Here is a 17,693-nt window from a genome sequence, read left to right on the forward strand (position 1 = left end):
GTGCTGGTGAATTTCTTATCATCTGAATATTCAAGGGTTATGCATGTCATTCAAACATGTTCCCTCTAGAGAACTATATGTAATTTCCAAAAACTATATGTAATTCTTAGTACATTCTTTTTCTATATGTAATTCTTAGTACATTCTTTTTTCAGAGGATTTTAGTATAATAGTTTTGTTTAAAAAAAAAAAACGAAAAACAAATTGTTTTAATAATTTTATAAGAAAAAACTTGAATAAACTCGTCGTTTTGTAGATGAAACGTAGAAGTCGCCTTAACAATAATCAACATTAATATTGTGACCGATAAAAGAATCATATCATCATTTCAAATATGCCAAGATAATCTGAGTTTCTCTTGCTTGTGGCATGTCTGTTTACATTTCTACATAACAATAAACCCATTCAAAACTCTAAGCTTTAGAATGTATTAATCAATCTACAAATTGAACTAGTGATGAAGATAAAGAAATGCTTAGGATGCTCAGAGAAAAAACAAAAAGCCCATCATATATATGATGATAGTGAAAAAATGTACAAGGGAAGGTGTTTACACCTGCAGCTAGACTACTTCACACACCGATATCTTCTTCTGCAAGCAATCTCTTGGTATATATCATCTTGTTTTGCATCAGTGAATCAGGCTAATCGACACATCTAACTCAATATCCCCCGAAGATTTCTCAATCGTAAGATCTGTTGGCACAGACTGATACAAAACCGCAGTTTGAGCAGTGAACCTAACATGCATCATAGTCGCATTTGTATGTGGTGAAAAGATTGGTTAAACCACATTTCTTGCTGGTGGTTGATCCTCATAACCCATTGAGACCAACATAGAATCATAGTATAGTAATACTTGAACTAGGAGTAATCAAAGTGAACATATTGGTGATTTCCAACAGTTAACTTGAAGTTGTAAATTGCAGCATCTTCTACACAATATTACAAGGTTTTGGCTTTACCGATAGCAACCAACCCTCTTTTCTTCCTCCTCTCATCCGGTACAGAACTCATATTTTGAACATTATTGTTAGATGTAGCATACTCTTGGAAAAATGATGGATCATGCTTCATCAATTTTATGATGAACAAGATTTGTCAATGACAGTTGTATATATCATTAAATTCTTGAGAGTCATGCTTCATTCCATCATATGTATTCTATCTGCCTTGCAAGCTTGTGACAGTGACACTGTTATTCGAGTCGTTATTTTGTTGACCTGAGTCTGCTCTATGCTCAGTCTGACTTAGAAGGAATGCAGGTTGAGATGGATGAGGAAGTTTAACAATCTCACTATTAAGCATTGAAACAACTGTGGCCATAGTAGGTCTCTCCTTTGCAATTTCTTGCACACAAAGAAGTCCAATGTGTATGCATCTCAAAATGTTACCCACATAATCAGCATTACATATTTCTTGATCTATCAAAGCTACAACCTCATCTTCATTCCATAGTTTCCATGTCTTTAAAAAACCAAAAAAAAAAAAACAAGAAAAATTAAGACTTACATAATATTGAGCTGTAATATGAATCTATGGGCGAAAATTTAATAAGACTTACATATCCTAAGAGAGTGAGTGCTTGATGATTATAGAAACTTGTATTTTTCCTACCACTTATTATCTCCAAGAGCAAAACCCCAAAACTAAATACATCTGATTTCTCTGAAAACAGCCCTTCCATTGCATATTCCGGAGACATGTATCCACTGCATTTAAATTTCATTATCAAATTAAATATATATTATGGCTCTTTAATTGCAATGTTATAAGGACGTGTATATAAAGATAAAACATGCTTACTATGTTCCCACAATCCTTCTTGTATTTCCCTCGTTTTCGCTACCTCCGAAGATTCTAGCCATGCCAAAGTCGGATATTTTTGGATTCAGTTCTCCATCCAACAAAATATTACTCGGCTTTAGGTCTCTATGTATTATTCTTAATCTCGAATCTCTATGAAGATAAAGCAGTCCGCGAGAGATTCCCTCAATTATGTATAAGCGTTTTTGCCAATCTAAAATCTTCTTTTTTATTGGATCTGTAGAGACATCGGTAAGTAACTAAGTAATCATAACTAGCAAAATGCAACTTCTTTCCTTCAGTATTAAAACCACTTCAAGAAAGAACAAGTTAAGATGTGCTAACCAAATAGATAGAAATCTAAACTGTTATTAGGCATGTACTCATAGACCAACATCTTTTCTTCGCCTTCGATGCAACAGCCCAAAAGTCTAACAAGATTGCGATGTTGAAGCTTGGAAATCACAATCACTTCATTCATAAATTCTTCTAGCCCCTGTCCTGAAGCCTTTGAAAGTCTTTTCACTGCTATTTCCAGTCCATCTTGTAATTCTCCCTGATATATTTTTCAGGAAATATGAGAACATATAATACAAAATATTAATCAAAGATAAAGACTTCCCATGACTTAGTTTACCTTGTACGCTGAACCAAAACCACCTTGGCCAATCTTATTTGGTGAACCAAAATTATTTGTTGCAGTTGAAATTTTCTGAAACTCAAATAAAGGAAGGTCCTCAATTTTAACTTGTTTCACATTTCCAATAAGACTTGCATTTCGGTTTTCTGGATGGATTTGCCTTGTGCTCGACACCAACATCTTTTCTATTTTCCTTCTTGCTGATTTCAATTATAATCCCAAATTCATAATCAAAAGAATAAATAAACAGAAACGCAAACATTTTATTATTATTATAAGGTTGCAGGCATAGGTTAACATATACTTGATTTGTCTTATAATGACTGCCATATTTGCAAAACTAATTATCTCATGGTCAGTGTTAGGAACACTCTTTTCTAATACTTATTGAGTGAAATCAATGTTGGTCTCACACTTTGGAAATGGACTCCATATAAAATAGTGATTTCACCCAATAAAAAGTTAATTTTAAAAATATAGTGTTTCTAGCACTTCACTTCTTTGATTTCAAAATGAAATGTTTAATCTTGATGTAAAAGTTGAGATTTGCAATTTTTAAAATCGCATCAACGGATAATTCAAATCCAAATTGGACACACTTCTAATTAAGTAAGATCATTTTGAAGGATGCTTCTTTATTTCTTCAATTAAAAATAGCTTTACACATGTTACCTATTAGTTTAATTAATAATTATAAGTAAGCAAATAATTAAGAAAACGTGAAAGTTCTAGAGATACCTGAATATTTTGAAGCCCATGACCATAAGAAATAGGATGCAGTAGCAAAAATAATTGCTCCCACTACCCCCATTGATATGATGATTTTTGTAAAATTTCTCTTCCCATCTCTATCTGTAGCTGTTAACATAATTTGGATCACAATATTGTAATTTGACTAGAACTATACTTCTTTAATAATTAATAAATTCACCACAGAAAAAAAAAAATAGCTATGAACTATGAATACTCACAAAGTTCTGAATACGCTTGGCGTATGTAAAGATCAATGCCTCCACTTGAAAACCTGACTATGTCGATTAAATTACCACTCCAAGTCAAGCACCGGATTCCATCATCATATGCATAAGCAACACAAGAACAATTATTCAAGCACTCAGTTCTACATGCATCAGCAAAAAGATATGATTGTTGTACAAAATCTGGTATCTTTGTCATCTCTAGTTTCACAAAACCATCTCCTTTGCCACCTAATTCACTTCCATTGTATTTCACCCTCTCACACTGCAGTGATGCCTTTCTCGCACACCCACTTATCCAATTTTGTCTATTCCATTCATCCACATTTCGCGGCTCAAAACCTTTCAAACATGTGCATATTGGTGAGTTCGTCAGATCACAGCTTCCATTAGGACCACAAAAACCATAAATATCACATTCATTTTCTTGAACAACGGTTGTCCCAACTTGATGCCCATTCATCCATGAAGTGTAAACCAGCTTGCCTTCAGAATTCACTGTAGCAATTGCAAAGAAAGAACTGTTCAGCAGTGTATAGGTAGTCTCAACAATACTTCCATTATCTTTCCTTCCAATGGAAAGTGTTAGAATATCAGAAGCGTACAACAAACGACTTGGTAAGCCAACAAGTACTTGACCATTCCATGGACCTGAGCGCCAGTAAGGCTTTGTTTGGTTCCATACAAACACTTCAGGACTGTTGAGACGCTCAAGGCTAAGAGAGAAGTTTCCAATAGCTGGATCCAAAGGAGTTTTCCAAGAAGTGTATTTTACTTTTTCCCCTGTTCTTTGGTTTGTGCTAATTATCATATTTGGGAGGAATGCATCAGATGGATGTTTGAAACTCTCCCATATTATATTGCCTGTTATTAGAGATATAATTTGTTAATAGTTAATTAATTGTTTAACCGATTATTAAGTTTAACAACGAATTCTCTATATAAACACGCATTTTCAATGTGATTTCTATTTTACTTTCTACATGTATCTCTTATTGATGACTTCCATATAAAATTATAATACTTGTAAGTTAACTAGTAATAAGAAACTATAAATTAACTACTAACTAATCATATTTCTAATACCTGTAGTGTCTTCCTGCAAGATGAGGTTTCCAGTATTTTGAAGCTGAGCAGTGACATTAGAATTTGAGGATGCCAAATTACTTGAGACATTTGATGACCATATAACATGTTTGTGTCTATTCAGTACTACAAGGTTTGTGTTGTCATCAGATATGGTGATAACTCCAGATGAATCTTGTATTGGTTTTTCTCTGTTGGCAACCCATATGATGTTGGATTGATTGAGATACCAGATTCCTACGTAGCGATTTGTTGTGTTCACTGGGCTGAAGAATCCAAGCTTGAATGCATCATCACTTGAGCTTATAGTTTCAGAATATTTGATCAATTGAGAAGATGTAATTGTGGACATAGAAGCACAACCAATTTTGATCATGTAAAGAGTTGAAATAAAGAATAAAATATGTAACATGTTTACTTGCACAAGGAGTCCCAACATGTTTAGATTCATTCACTATATATTTCTTGGTCTCGTTATTATATGCACATAGGGTAGGGAGGTCATTATAGTTGAATATTACATTTTTTCTTTGACATTTCTAATCAGATTGTTGGAATAGCAACAGCTACATCATTTTTTTCCACACCTATATTTCTTTTTCTTGCCTTGTCTTTGAATTTAATTCTCAATTTTATTTTTTTTACAAAGCTAATCAAACAACAAAAAGCAAAAGACAGAAAAAAGAGAAAATGAACTAGATCCTCATGAAGAGGGATCTCGTAGCGTCCGCCCTGAGAAGGGGAAGCAGATCCTGAGGAGAAGTATGGACTGTGAACTTAGCATTTGTCAAAGCTCCCAGCTTAGCCATGAAATCCGCATATTGGTTTCCTTCTCTAAGAGTATGATGGATAGAGAAATTTCTGGTAGCCAGAAGGTCCTTTATATCCTAAATAAGAACATCATAGATGTGGAACTGCGAGGTATTACTGGAGATGAGATTGATGGAGAGAAGGGAGTCCGAGTAACACACCAATTCATCAATTTTCATGTTAATCGCCATCTTGAGCCTCTGGTGAAGAGCAGAAAAACAAAATGTCTTGCGAGTTGTAGATGTAGCCTGAGAAACCTAAGAGGTAGTTGCCTGAATTGTTGCGGATAACACCTCCAAAACCTTCCCGGCTTGGGTTTCCGATAGAGCTGCCATCGACATTTAGAATGGTACAACCAAAGCCATTGTTGTTCCATTGCACAAACCAGATAGAAGAAGAAGCTTAAGTAACATTTTGGAGGCACTAACGAATGATATCAGCTGAGTTGTTAATATTGATGCTTAGACGAGTTAAAGACCAAGTTTCATTACCAAGGTACATCAAGTTTCGATGCCTCCATGTCCACCACAACCCAGCCAGGAAAAGAGTGGAACGAGAACTGTTTGCTCCCTCTTTGATCCAGCCATGCGCCGAAAAAGATTGGCTTCGTGGAAGAACAAACTTCTCAATAAAATTTAATTCTCAATCAAGGTTTAACTAAAAAAGAACTAAAATAAACAAGGGAAATGTTAATCAGTGCCCCTGGTTAAGGATACTAAAAAAGGAATTAAAGATTGTGTAATTAATCCATCAAAAAAAAGTTTCCTTTTTTAATAATAACTTCCTTTTTTTATATCCTTTTTTGGTTAGCATGACCCAAAAACAATAGATAACTTAATCACTGAATTGAATAACTTAATCACTTAAATGGATAAATTTAAAATGTCGAGGAAACTTCACGATTTAGCGTAAACTGGATTTTTTTTGTTCCATTCTTTAAACCATTTCATGTTAGCAAATGTTCAATCATGATTTCATTTCTGAGCACGATTTACATCATCATTCATTATTATTCTACGGTGTATTTCCTATATGCATATAATGATGACAATTTACATCATCGTTTAAAACTGAGTGATTTTAAAATAGGGGGTCAATTTTGTGAGTGAATAGGGGTATTATGATGAATGCTTTATGTTGATGTGGGGTTGTTCTCTGGTTACAGCATTGGAGATGATGTTGAGTCTATTAGTATTTCTCACCCTCAGTATGTTGACGACACTGTTATTATGGGAGAAAAGAGTTGGACAAACATCAGAGCCTTGAAAACAAACCTCATTCTCTTTGAAGTCATTTCGGAACTGAAAGTCAATTTTAATAAAACCTTGTAATATGGGTGAATGTGCCTGACTCGTGGTTGACAGAAGCATCGACATATTTCAATTGTAAAATTAGTCATATTCTTTTTGTGTATCTAGGACTGCCAATAGGTGGTGATCACGATCATCTCGGTTTTTGGCAGCGCTGGTTGATCCTAATAAAAAAGATTGTCGGGATGGAAAAGTACATATTTGTCCTTGGGTTTTCATTTCATTCTTCTTAAATGTCTTATCATCGCTCTTGGACTACTTGTTTTCCTTCTTCAAAGCTCCCACGATTATAATCTCGTCAAGTTAATCTATTTGAAAAAGCGTTTCTTTTCGGGGGTGGGGGAGGGTGAAGATTCTAGGAAAGTTCCTTGGATTAAATAAGATTATATATGTTTGGATAAGGAGGATTAGAGAATTTAATATGGCCTTGTTATGAAAGTGTTGTTAGAGAATGCAGGCAGAGCAGTTGAGATTTTGGTATAAGGTTTTAGTAGCTATGTAAGGTGAAGGAGGGCGTCGATCATGATCTAGGTGGTTGAGGGATATCATCGTCATTCGCAGAGGTGTAAGGTTGGGTGTCGGGAGTTGGTTTGATGAGAGTTTGGTGTTGTTATACCCTGTTTTTTGACCTAAAAATACTGGGCCCAATTTCATTTCAAACTTTGTCAAAAATCGAATTTCAACTGCACAGTTCAAATTGTCTCTGCTACGCAGTGTTTTCAATCACATTTTTACCTATGTTTTTCATGCATAAAACTTTTCAAAATGTCTTTACTTGTCTTGTAAGTCATTTCAAAAGTGTCTCTGAATCATTACATTGCTTTTTCTACAGTTTATTTCAAAATTTGCAAAAAGTCATACAGAAGGGTATTTTGGTCATTTCCTGCAGTGGGACCCATTTTCATCTCTGTGACTGTCTCTGAGTCTTTTCAGATTGTTTTTTACATTTCATCAGTAAACCTTGTTAAGTTCATTTCAAACTTGCATCTGAGTCAGTGTCAAGTCAATTTGAGTCTGTTTAGGTCAATTTTAGCCCTAGGGGCATTTTGGTCATTTCACACAAAATTTTGGCATAGAGAGGTTACTTTGAAGTACCTCATTTAAGCCATTGGTTCGTTTTAGTCCATTTTGTCAATTTTATTTTAGTTTCACTTTACGTTTTGTCAGGTTGTCAATTTTATTCCAATTTTATTTTTATTTTACATTTTGGTCCCCAAAGAGGTCCAAAATTGCGTGTCAGTCCAGAATTTTCTTTTTTTTACATTTCAGTCCTTTTTGGATTATTTGCAGTTTAGTCCTTGAAGTTTTATTTTTTTGCAGAAAGGTCCAAAGTTCATTTTTCAGGTCCAAGCCGTGCCATTTTTTTTACAAGTCCAGGTGTCCTTTTCTTATTGGTTCCAATGCACACATGTCAGCTATAAAAGCATTGAGTCAGAATCAGAAGCAATGATCACACGCCAACTCACCAAAACAGAATTCAACTTTCTCTCTCTTTTCTGTTAGATCAAAACAGAATCAACAAAAAGCTTCAAAGATTCATCAATGGCAGAAACCCTAACCACCTCAATCCACCATTGATTTCCACCAAATCAACACAAAAACACCAAATTCAACAGAATTCAACAAAGTTTCTTTGATTACTCGTTGGTTCTCAGAGATTCAACACGGAATCATCATCACAGAATCAATTTCCTCGCAATTCAAAGTGCGAGTTCATCACTGAAACGCGACGAACTCAAGCACTGATCACGAGGAAACAGTGAAGAGAAAGAAGAGGGAAGAAGCTAGGTTTAAACCGGTGATGAAGATGAAGATTCACGTACAAAAATACTGATTTATTTTCAGTAGCTCAATAACAAAATCATCAAAAACGCAGCAAGCAGATCACGGTTTTCTGAAGAAAATCAACCAGAATCTCCATTAAAACCTCAGGTATAACTTCAAACACCTCGTTTTTCTCATAAAGAAGTTCAATCACTGGAAAACGATGTAGAACTTAGTGATAAAAAACGTTTTGGTTTAAGAAAATTCGAAAACCAAAAAACACCTTTGAAACCGAAACTGAAATCAATAAGATCTACATCGTAAACAAAAAACGTTTCCTCTCAGTTTTTCTTCATCAAGAACAGTGGCGAGACCAACGTGATGTGGATTTGTACGAATCAAAATGTTTCAATTCAAAAAAGATAAAAAAACCTCAAAACAGTTTCACGTCGCGTCAAAGTTCTAGATCCACATCGCTTAAAGCCTTTGTTCACTTCATCTCTTTCGAAAAACATCAATCCAAGTGAATCAACGAAGATCTGTGCCAAATCCATAGAATCTTATCAAAAAAAAACGAAAACTCAACTTTCTGAAACCGTAAAAGAAAATATCAGATCTGCGTTGATTCACGTTTCAAATATGAAAACAGATTACGGATTCGTGTTTAGAAGAAGGAGGCGAAGGATTTGGTGCAAGTTTGGTTGGTTTCTGGGCGCTGGTTCACCGGAGAAGATGAAGCTTCCGGCGAACCACCTAGGTTTCCGCCGTGGCTTCATCAACTCCGGTGAGGAAGTCTGATGAGAGGTGAGAGATGAGAGAGAAGCTCTGAGTGTAGAGAGAGAAAGGGGAGTGAAAATGAATTAAACCGGTGCTAGTTCCCTTTTATAGACAACTAAACCGGACCGGTTCAAGACCGGTCCAATCCCTTCGATCCTGAGCGTTGGATCTAGGGTTTCCTTCCCTGGATCAATCCAACGCTCCCTGTGCATCCGGATCTCTTAGTGATTGGGCTTTGGTTTGGGCTTTTGTTTCTTTACGTTTCTGTGTGTTATCTGCTACTTGCACCACTTCACTGTGCTTCCTGCACCCCTGCTTGCTCCAAATTTTTACCATGAAATCCGAGGAAATTACCACGTAATTTTTACTACTTTCTTGATAATTTTTAGTGGTATTTCGCTTGGAAAAGACTGGTAAAAACATATGTGTTGTTTTGTTAGGGTTTTTACCACTTTAAGTCATTTTTCTCGCATTTCTACCCGTTACTTCATGTGCATAATGTTCGTGTTCGTCATGTTTGATTTGCATACCATTCCATGTGAACTTTGCTACTGTTTGCTATGTGTATGTCACTGTTTTGATGTGTTGGGTCTTATTTTAGCTTCATGCGCATTATTCATCACATGTTTCCGGCTTATTTTCATCGTCACTTTACCGTCTTATGCCATACTTTCTTCTATCGCTTCATGCCATATTCTTTTTTACTATTTTGCTACTAACGTTTCCTTTCATGTTGATCACTTCATAGCACTTCATTATCTTCACTATTGTATCCGTTAGTTTAGTTTTCCCTTTTTACAAATTGTAATTCATTCGGTGATGTAATATTTTACCATTTGGTTTGTAGCTTGGCAAAGGGGCCATAGAATGTATTTAGGCAATGTTGTAATATGGACTATGGACACTATGGCGCACCGACACGCACACACTCACTTTAGATGTATGCATAGGATTGTATTGTTAAATAAGCGTTTAGGTTTTAAACACTTAGAGAAAATCCATCTTTTTTCAAAAAAAAAAACAATTGAACTTCACTTCAAAAATTTTCATAATAAATATGAAGTCAACACTTCATTTTTCTTCTTTCTTTTTTCTTAAGAAAAATTCAATTCATCTTAATCATTTAGACTTTCTTTTTAATCACTAATCAAACCTCACTTTTTTTTGCTAAATCTAATGCCCTTGAGGCCTCTCATCTCTATTCTTCAAAATCTCTTTTCAAACTTAAAATCAACCAACAAAAACAAAAACCATTTTTTTGAGAATGAACTACGATCGGTTTTGATCCCTTAAAAGGGTACGTAGGCAATGAGTCAAAACTCATCCAAGCCGAAACAAAAAAATCAAATTCTACTTCTTCTCACCCCCACTCTTCACTAATCATACCTTCCTTTTTACAAATAAGCAATAAAACTAAAGCGTAGAAATAAACTCAGGAGAGCGGTTCTTATGGAATACCATAATCGCTCCGGATGCCTAACACCTTCCCGTAGCGAAAACGACCCCCGAACTTAGAATCTAAGGGTTTTTCTCAATTTTGCCCTTCCCAAGAAAAAAATAGAGAATATCAACGGTCAAAAGGTTCAAGTCCAATTAATGGCTTGGCACCCCAAAACCATGATAACAGGTGTCTTTGTGTGTGTGCGCGCACGCGCGTGTTGTCGGTGATGGGACCAAGTCATTATTTTGGTCGGACCAGTGGTTACAGAGAAGTGACGATAGTTGAGATGTATACATTAGGGTTGAATGATGGTGAGGATGGTTCGAAGAGGCAGCATAGGCTTTTGGCATGGAAGGAGAAGCAAATTAGGGAGTGTATAGTATGTTGACTAATATTTTCTTGGAGGATGGTGTTGAAGACAAGTGGGACTGGAGTCTCGATCTAGGTATAGGGTACTCCGTCCGAGGAGCCTATCATTTGATGTTTTCTATGGTGCAAATTGGTAGGTCGGAATACTATGACACGATGTGGCATAAAGAAACACATCTGAAGGTCTTTTTAATTGCTTGGTGGTTATTGCTATGAAAAATAACTTGATTCATCGTCATTTTTCATAGCAACTCCATGACGATGAATCAAGTTATTTTTCATATTCAAATTAACTCCAATGGTCTTTTTTTCTTAACGGCACAGGTTAATCAATCCCAAAATAGAAATATTTCATTAATATTTGTGCATTTAACTAAATAAAATATAAAAAATTAAATGCAATGCACGAATTCCAACAAAAAGTTTCTGCATTTAACTTATTAACTTGATCCTCAAAGGCACAAGTTAGCATTTCCCATATTTAAAACGTCAATGGTATTTAGTCTAAAATTTGTCTTTTAAAATCACTTTTAAATATTACTTTTTTAATTTATTGTGAATAAAATTGTTGTTAAATATATAGAAGGATTAATTATGGTTCTACTCCTTCGTTCTATATTCACTTAATCACAAAATTGGTCCTCCCATTTTAAGATCATTCAGCTTTAATTCCTCTTTCAGGTTTTTAAACTTAGAAATATCGATCATATCATATTTGAATTAATGTTTTTAGAGAATTTTATGATAATTTTAATGTTGGTGATAATTTTACGAACCAAGTTTCCTGCTGCAAAGTTTCTATGTTGTTTCACGCTTGTAACATATCGTGGTCGTTGATTTAAGATCGAACGATTCAGATTTTAAATTCAGTTCATATGATAAAACAATCTCAAACATTCATTTAGATCAAACGGCGGGAAGACGCAGTTACAGTTACAGCTAGAAATCCAAACCGTAATTTTACATGTCGTACCACACATCATTTAAAATATTTCGCATCACATTTCTGAGTACAAAAACCTTTCAAACATATTACCGGAGTTTACAAATCATAGCTTTCATTAGGACCACAAAAACCATAAACATCACAATTATATTTTGCTGAATAGCTTGTTTCTCAACTTGATACCTATTGATGCATGTAGTGACCACCAACTTGCCTTCAAAACTCACCACAATGGTTAAAAAAAAAAAATTATTGTTGTTTTGACAATTTTTATTGTTAAATAAGCTTCTTTGTAGTTGCTTAAGTTTTCACTTTAATTTGCCCCTGCATATTAATTTATCTATTTGTAGTGTAGTGTCTTTAAGCAAAACAAGATTTCCTTTATTTTGAAATTGAAGAGTGACAATAGAATTTGACGATTCCAAGTTACTTGTGAGTTGAGACATTTTGAATAGATCCAACCACGTCATTTTTTCACAACTATTTCTCTTTTGACATAATTTAGATTAAATGCAGTTCTTATACTTTTTTAAATCAAAAATAAAAGAATAGTCTCTCTTTGTGAAAGGAATAGCGAAAACAAGGACAAAACTTAGGTATAATTTTTTAGGTATTTTCCGTATGGTTCTTAGCAATTGCAGTTAAAGTGTCTAAAAACATTGCACCTAAAGAATTGTACCTAAATTTTTCCCCAAAAACAATACCAACTGCAGCTAATTAATTTTGTCCTTTTTCTTTACTCTCTCTTTCAGCTAATTAATATTTATCTGGCTGGACCGCGCACTCCCGGCTGAGTCAGTCGATGGAGGTCGATACTCAACACCATCCACCCTCTATGTGTCTCTGTAGTTGAGTTGACGGTTGATTTGATCCAGCTGACCCTTCAACCTGGAGAGGGTGACATCAGTACGAATCCTGAACAGATGGTATGTTTTCCACCCATTGTAGTAAACTGCAGCTACCTTGGTTTTCGGATCAAAGACCGAGTTTTCCATAGTTTTTTTATGTGTGGTTTATTGATTATGAAAACAGGGACACCTATTTATAGAGGTTTATGGGCGTCCTGGACCACAGAAACTGAACTGTCGGTGCAATGTGGATCAGGAAAAAAAAATCATGTTTTAAACTTTTCGGATTATATAATTCAAAATGTTCATCACCCTACATAAGGTACGAAGTTTCTCTCAATTGGTAGCTCCATAAATGCCTCCTGACCCTTCCATTATTATAAATGGAAAACTAATAATTCAACGGATTTGAAGTTCTAAACGTCATTACATACACATGACAAAAAAAATTCGTCAAGAGTAAACATGACAATTTGAAGAGGAATTTAAGTTTTATTAGTAAAAAAAACAAGTGAATGAATAAACTCACAGGTGGAAGAAACTATTTTTTCTCGAATTGGTAGGCAGCACTAATCAACTGCTGGTGAATTTCTTAGCATCTGAATATTCAGACATGTTCCCTCTAGAGAACTATATGTAATTTCCAAAACCTATATGTAATTTCTTAGTATATTCTCATTTTTTTAGAAGATTTTAATATATTTTTAGTTTTGCTCAAAAAAAATAAGTAAAAACAAATTTTTTCAATTATTTTTTAAGAAAAACTTGAATAAACTCGTCCTTTTGTAGACGTGCCGTGGAAGTCGCCTTAACAACAATCAACAATAATATTGGGACCGATAACAGAATCACATCATTTCAAATATGGCAAACTCGCAAAAGACATGAAAAATATGTCAAAATTTAACAAAAAAAGAACAAATAATAATAATAACAATTAGAAAAATGGAAAGATAATCTGAGATTGTCTTGCTTGTGGCATGTCTGTTTACATTTCTACATAACAATAAACCCTTTCAGAACTGTTAAAATATCCAACAAAAAAATCTCATATATTTGATGATAATGAAAAAATGTACAAGGGAAGGTGTTTATACCTCTAAAGCTAGCTAACTAACTTTTGAACTTCTCTAACTAACTCCAATTTGGTATGCTGACTAAGCATAACAAAATTGGATTAGATGAAAGCTAAACTACCCTAATATACACAACATACTAACCATATTGTGAGAGTTAACTTAAAATCAGAAATCTGGAGTATCGTGCCACGATGGAGAAGCATCGCGCCACGATGGTTGAAGCAAGATTCCTGGGAAGACACTGGATTTTTCGTGCCACGATGAAGCCTCATCGCGCCACGATGGTCGCGCTGAAGATAAAAATAAAACGTATTTTCAGTTAGATTTGTTTCAGTTTTTTTTGGGTTTACTTTCCACTATAAATACAGCCTTGTATCAGATGATAAAAGTGTGTAGAAAAACAAGGTTTAGACCAACAAACAAACTAGGGTTTATAGAGAATCTCTCTTGGCAACAACTCTAGGGTTGGGATTGTTTTGATTCACATTGAACAAAACACTATTAGGATTGAGTCTCTTGGTCACGGGAAGAGGCTGGGACTTTGGTAGAATTAGGTTTGAAGACTGATTCTTGAAACTCATTATCTCTTTGTAAAGAAACTCATTCATTATAGTGGATCGGAGAGCTGCTCTCTCCCCCAGACTAGGTCATCATTAGACCGAACTGGGTAAACAAATATCTTGTGTTCTTTCTCTCTCTCTTCCTTTTATCTCTTGCTGTTTTTTTGTTTGGATTATTTGCTACCCGCTTGATTTGATTACTTGGTATTAATTTGCTCTACGCATCAAGTTTTATTGGTGTGGTTTTCTCAACGAATTCACAACAATTGGCGCCCACCGTGGGGCAAAGGTCAAGTCAATAACCAGGTATCATGGGTTCGAAGTGGGATATTGAAAAGTTCACCGGTAGTAACGACTTCGGGTTGTGGAAGGTGAAGATGATGGCAATTTTAATTCAACAAAAGTGTGTTGAAGCTTTGAAGGGAGAAGCACAGATGTCTGCACATCTGACACCTGCTGAGAAGACGGAGATGAATGATAAGGCGGTCAGCGCTATCATTCTGTGTCTTGGGGATAAGGTGTTGAAAGAAGTATCAAGGGAGGCTACTGCTGTGTCTATGTGGAATAAGCTTGATTCATTATACATGACCAAGTCTTTGGCACATAGGCAATTTCTGAAACAACAACTCTACTTTTATCGTATGGTGGAGTCAAAACCTATAATGGAGCAACTGACGGAGTTCAATAAGATTATTGATGATTTGGCGAACATAGATGTTAATCTGGAAGACGAGGATAAAGCCTTACACCTACTGTGTGCTTTACCCAGGTCCTTTGAGAATTTCAAGGATACTATGCTTTATGGCAAAGAGGGCACTATCACTTTGGAGGAAGTTTAAGCAGCTTTGAGAACCAAAGAGTTAACCAAGTTCAAAGAGTTGAAGGTTGATGATAGTGGAGAAGGCTTGAATGTCTCAAGGGGGAGAAGTCAAAACAGAGGAAAAGGGAAAGGCAAGAATTCCAGGTCAAAGTCTAGGTCGAAGGGTGATGGCAATAAAACACAGTACAAATGTTTTATTTGTCATAATCCAGGTCACTTCAAGAAGGATTGTCCGGAGAGAAAGGACAATGGAGGTGGAAATTCATCCGTTCAGATTGCAAGCAAAGATGAAGGTTATGAGAGTGCTGGAGCACTAACTGTGACAAGTTGGGAACCTGAAAAGAGCTGGGTCTTGGACTCTGGGTGCTCTTATCACATTTGTCCAAGAAAGGAGTACTTTGAAACGTTAGAGCTGAAAGAAGGTGGAGTAGTTCGCCTTGGTAATAATAAGGCTTGTAAAATTCAAGGTATGGGTACTATCCGACTCAAAATGTTTGATGATCGTGATTTCCTTTTGAAGAATGTGAGGTATATTCCTAAACTTAGGAGAAATTTAATATCCGTAAGCATGTTTGATGGTCTAGGCTATTGCACTAGAATTGAACGTGGTGTGATGAGAATTTCTCATGGTGCATTGGTTATGGCTAAAGGGTCTAAAATACATGGTTTATATATTTTAGAAGGTTCTACCGTAATAGCAAATGCATCGGTTGCTAGTGTTGACACTCTGGACATAACTAAACTTTGGCATTTGAGGTTAGGTCATGTCAGTGAGAGAGGTTTGGTGGAGCTAGCTAAACAAGGTTTGCTAGGGAATGAAAAATTGAACAAGCTAGATTTCTGTGATAACTGCACATTAGGCAAACAACACAAGGTGAAGTTTGGAGTGGGGGTGCATAAATCTAGTAGGCCTTTTGAGTATGTTCATTCGGATCTTTGGGGTCCAGCATCGACGAAGACTCATGGGGGAGGTTCATATTTCATGTCTATCATTGATGATTATTCTAGAAGAGTATGGGTTTACATTCTGAAGAATAAAAGTGATGCCTTTGAAAAATTCAAAGAATGGAATATACTTATAGAAAATCAGATTGGTACCAAACTGAAAGTGTTGAGAACTGACAATGGCTTGGAGTTTGTTTCAGAACAGTTTAATGAGTTTTGCAGGAAGAAAGGTATAAAGAGGCATAGAACCGTGGCATACACACCTCAACAGAATGATCTTGCTGAAAGAATGAACAGGACTCTGTTGGAGCGTGTGAGGTGTATGCTGTTGGAAGCAGGATTGTCCAAGATTTTCTGGGAAGAGGCTGTTAGTACTGCAGCATATTTGATTAACAGATGTCCATCAACAGGGATAGATCTCAAGACACCTATGGAGGTTTGGAGTGGGAGATCGGCAGACTACTCTAACTTGAAAGTCTTCGGAGCTTTAGCGTTTGCCCATGTCAGGCAAGACAAACTTGATGCTAGAGCTGTGAAGTGTATTTTCATGGGTTATCCTGAAGGTGAGAAAGGTTATAGACTGTGGAAGATGGAACCTGGAGGATCAAAATTTATTATAAGCAGGGATGTTACTTTTGATGAGACCCGCATGGGGATGAAGTGCAAAGACCTGGATGCAAGCTCGGAAACGGGGACAGAGAAACTTCAGTTTGAGGTGGAGCCTATCACTGATGAAAGGGAAGAGGATGATCAGACTCCAGTACCTGATGAGGGTGAAGGCCAAGAGATAGTGAATCCTGACTATCAGCTAGCAAGAGATAGGGAGAGGAGACATATTAATCCATCTAAGAGATACGGTTATGCTGGCCTTATTTATTATGCTTTGAATGCGGCTGAAGAATTGCAAGACTCGGAACCAAAGAACTTCAGGGAAGCATTAGAAAGCAATGAAAATAAGGACTGGCTGAAGGCAATGAATGAGGAAATGCTTTCATTGGAGAAGAACCAGACTTGGAAACTTGTTTCATTTCCTGAGAATCAAAGGGTAGTGGGAAGCAAGTGGGTGTTTAAGAAGAAAGAAGGTATACCAGGGGTCGAAGCACCAAGGTATAAGGCAAGACTTGTAGCTAAGGGTTTTACTCAGGTGGAAGGGATTGATTACAATGAAATCTTTTCACCGCTGGTAAAACATTGTTCTATAAGGGTACTTATGGCGATTGTTAACATGTATGATCTTGAGTTAGAACAAATGGATGTGAAGACCACATTTCTACATGGAGAGTTGGAAGAAACTATCTATATGCAACAACCAGAAGGTTTTGTAGAAGACAATACAAAAGTGTGTTTGTAATAGAAATCTTTGTATGGGTTGAAGCAAAGTCCAAGGCAGTGGTATCGTCGGTATGATGAGTTCCTAGTAAAGGCTGGTTTTGTGAGAAGCAACTATGATAGTTGTGTTTACATGATGAGAAGGAATGAGAAAGTCATTCTCTACCTTCTCCTTTATGTAGATGA

General features: G+C 35.9%; 1 protein-coding gene across 1 annotated transcript; it reads right to left on the reverse strand.

Annotated features, from left to right (window-relative positions):
• Nucleotides 1-313: 313 nt before the first annotated feature.
• On the reverse strand, nucleotides 314-4,861 carry LOC11430363 (G-type lectin S-receptor-like serine/threonine-protein kinase At1g11330). The gene is made up of 8 exons (XM_039830233.1): nucleotides 4,510-4,861; nucleotides 3,418-4,287; nucleotides 3,185-3,304; nucleotides 2,444-2,646; nucleotides 2,152-2,362; nucleotides 1,807-2,044; nucleotides 1,565-1,712; nucleotides 314-1,467 (listed from the first exon to the last, which is right to left on the reverse strand). Exons 1-8 carry the CDS (start codon nucleotides 4,859-4,861, stop codon nucleotides 1,165-1,167), a joined length of 2,445 nt encoding a protein of 814 aa, XP_039686167.1. The 3' UTR covers nucleotides 314-1,164.
• Nucleotides 4,862-17,693: the final 12,832 nt, after the last annotated feature.

Source organism: Medicago truncatula, chromosome 2, assembly GCF_003473485.1.
Source record: "Medicago truncatula cultivar Jemalong A17 chromosome 2, MtrunA17r5.0-ANR, whole genome shotgun sequence".
Lineage (NCBI taxonomy): Eukaryota > Viridiplantae > Streptophyta > Magnoliopsida > Fabales > Fabaceae > Medicago > Medicago truncatula.

Excerpts from the sequence above, each read along its gene's own strand:
- LOC11430363 (XM_039830233.1), bottom strand. The coding sequence starts at position 4,861 with ATGTCCACAATTACATCTTCTCAATTGATCAAATATTCTGAAACTATA. Across the intron at positions 2,647-3,184 it reads ATGGGCTTCAAAATATTCAG|CAAGAAGGAAAATAGAAAAG; the intron begins GTATCTCTAGAA and ends AATTGAAATCAG. Across the intron at positions 2,363-2,443 it reads GTTTTGGTTCAGCGTACAAG|GGAGAATTACAAGATGGACT; the intron begins GTAAACTAAGTC and ends AAAATATATCAG.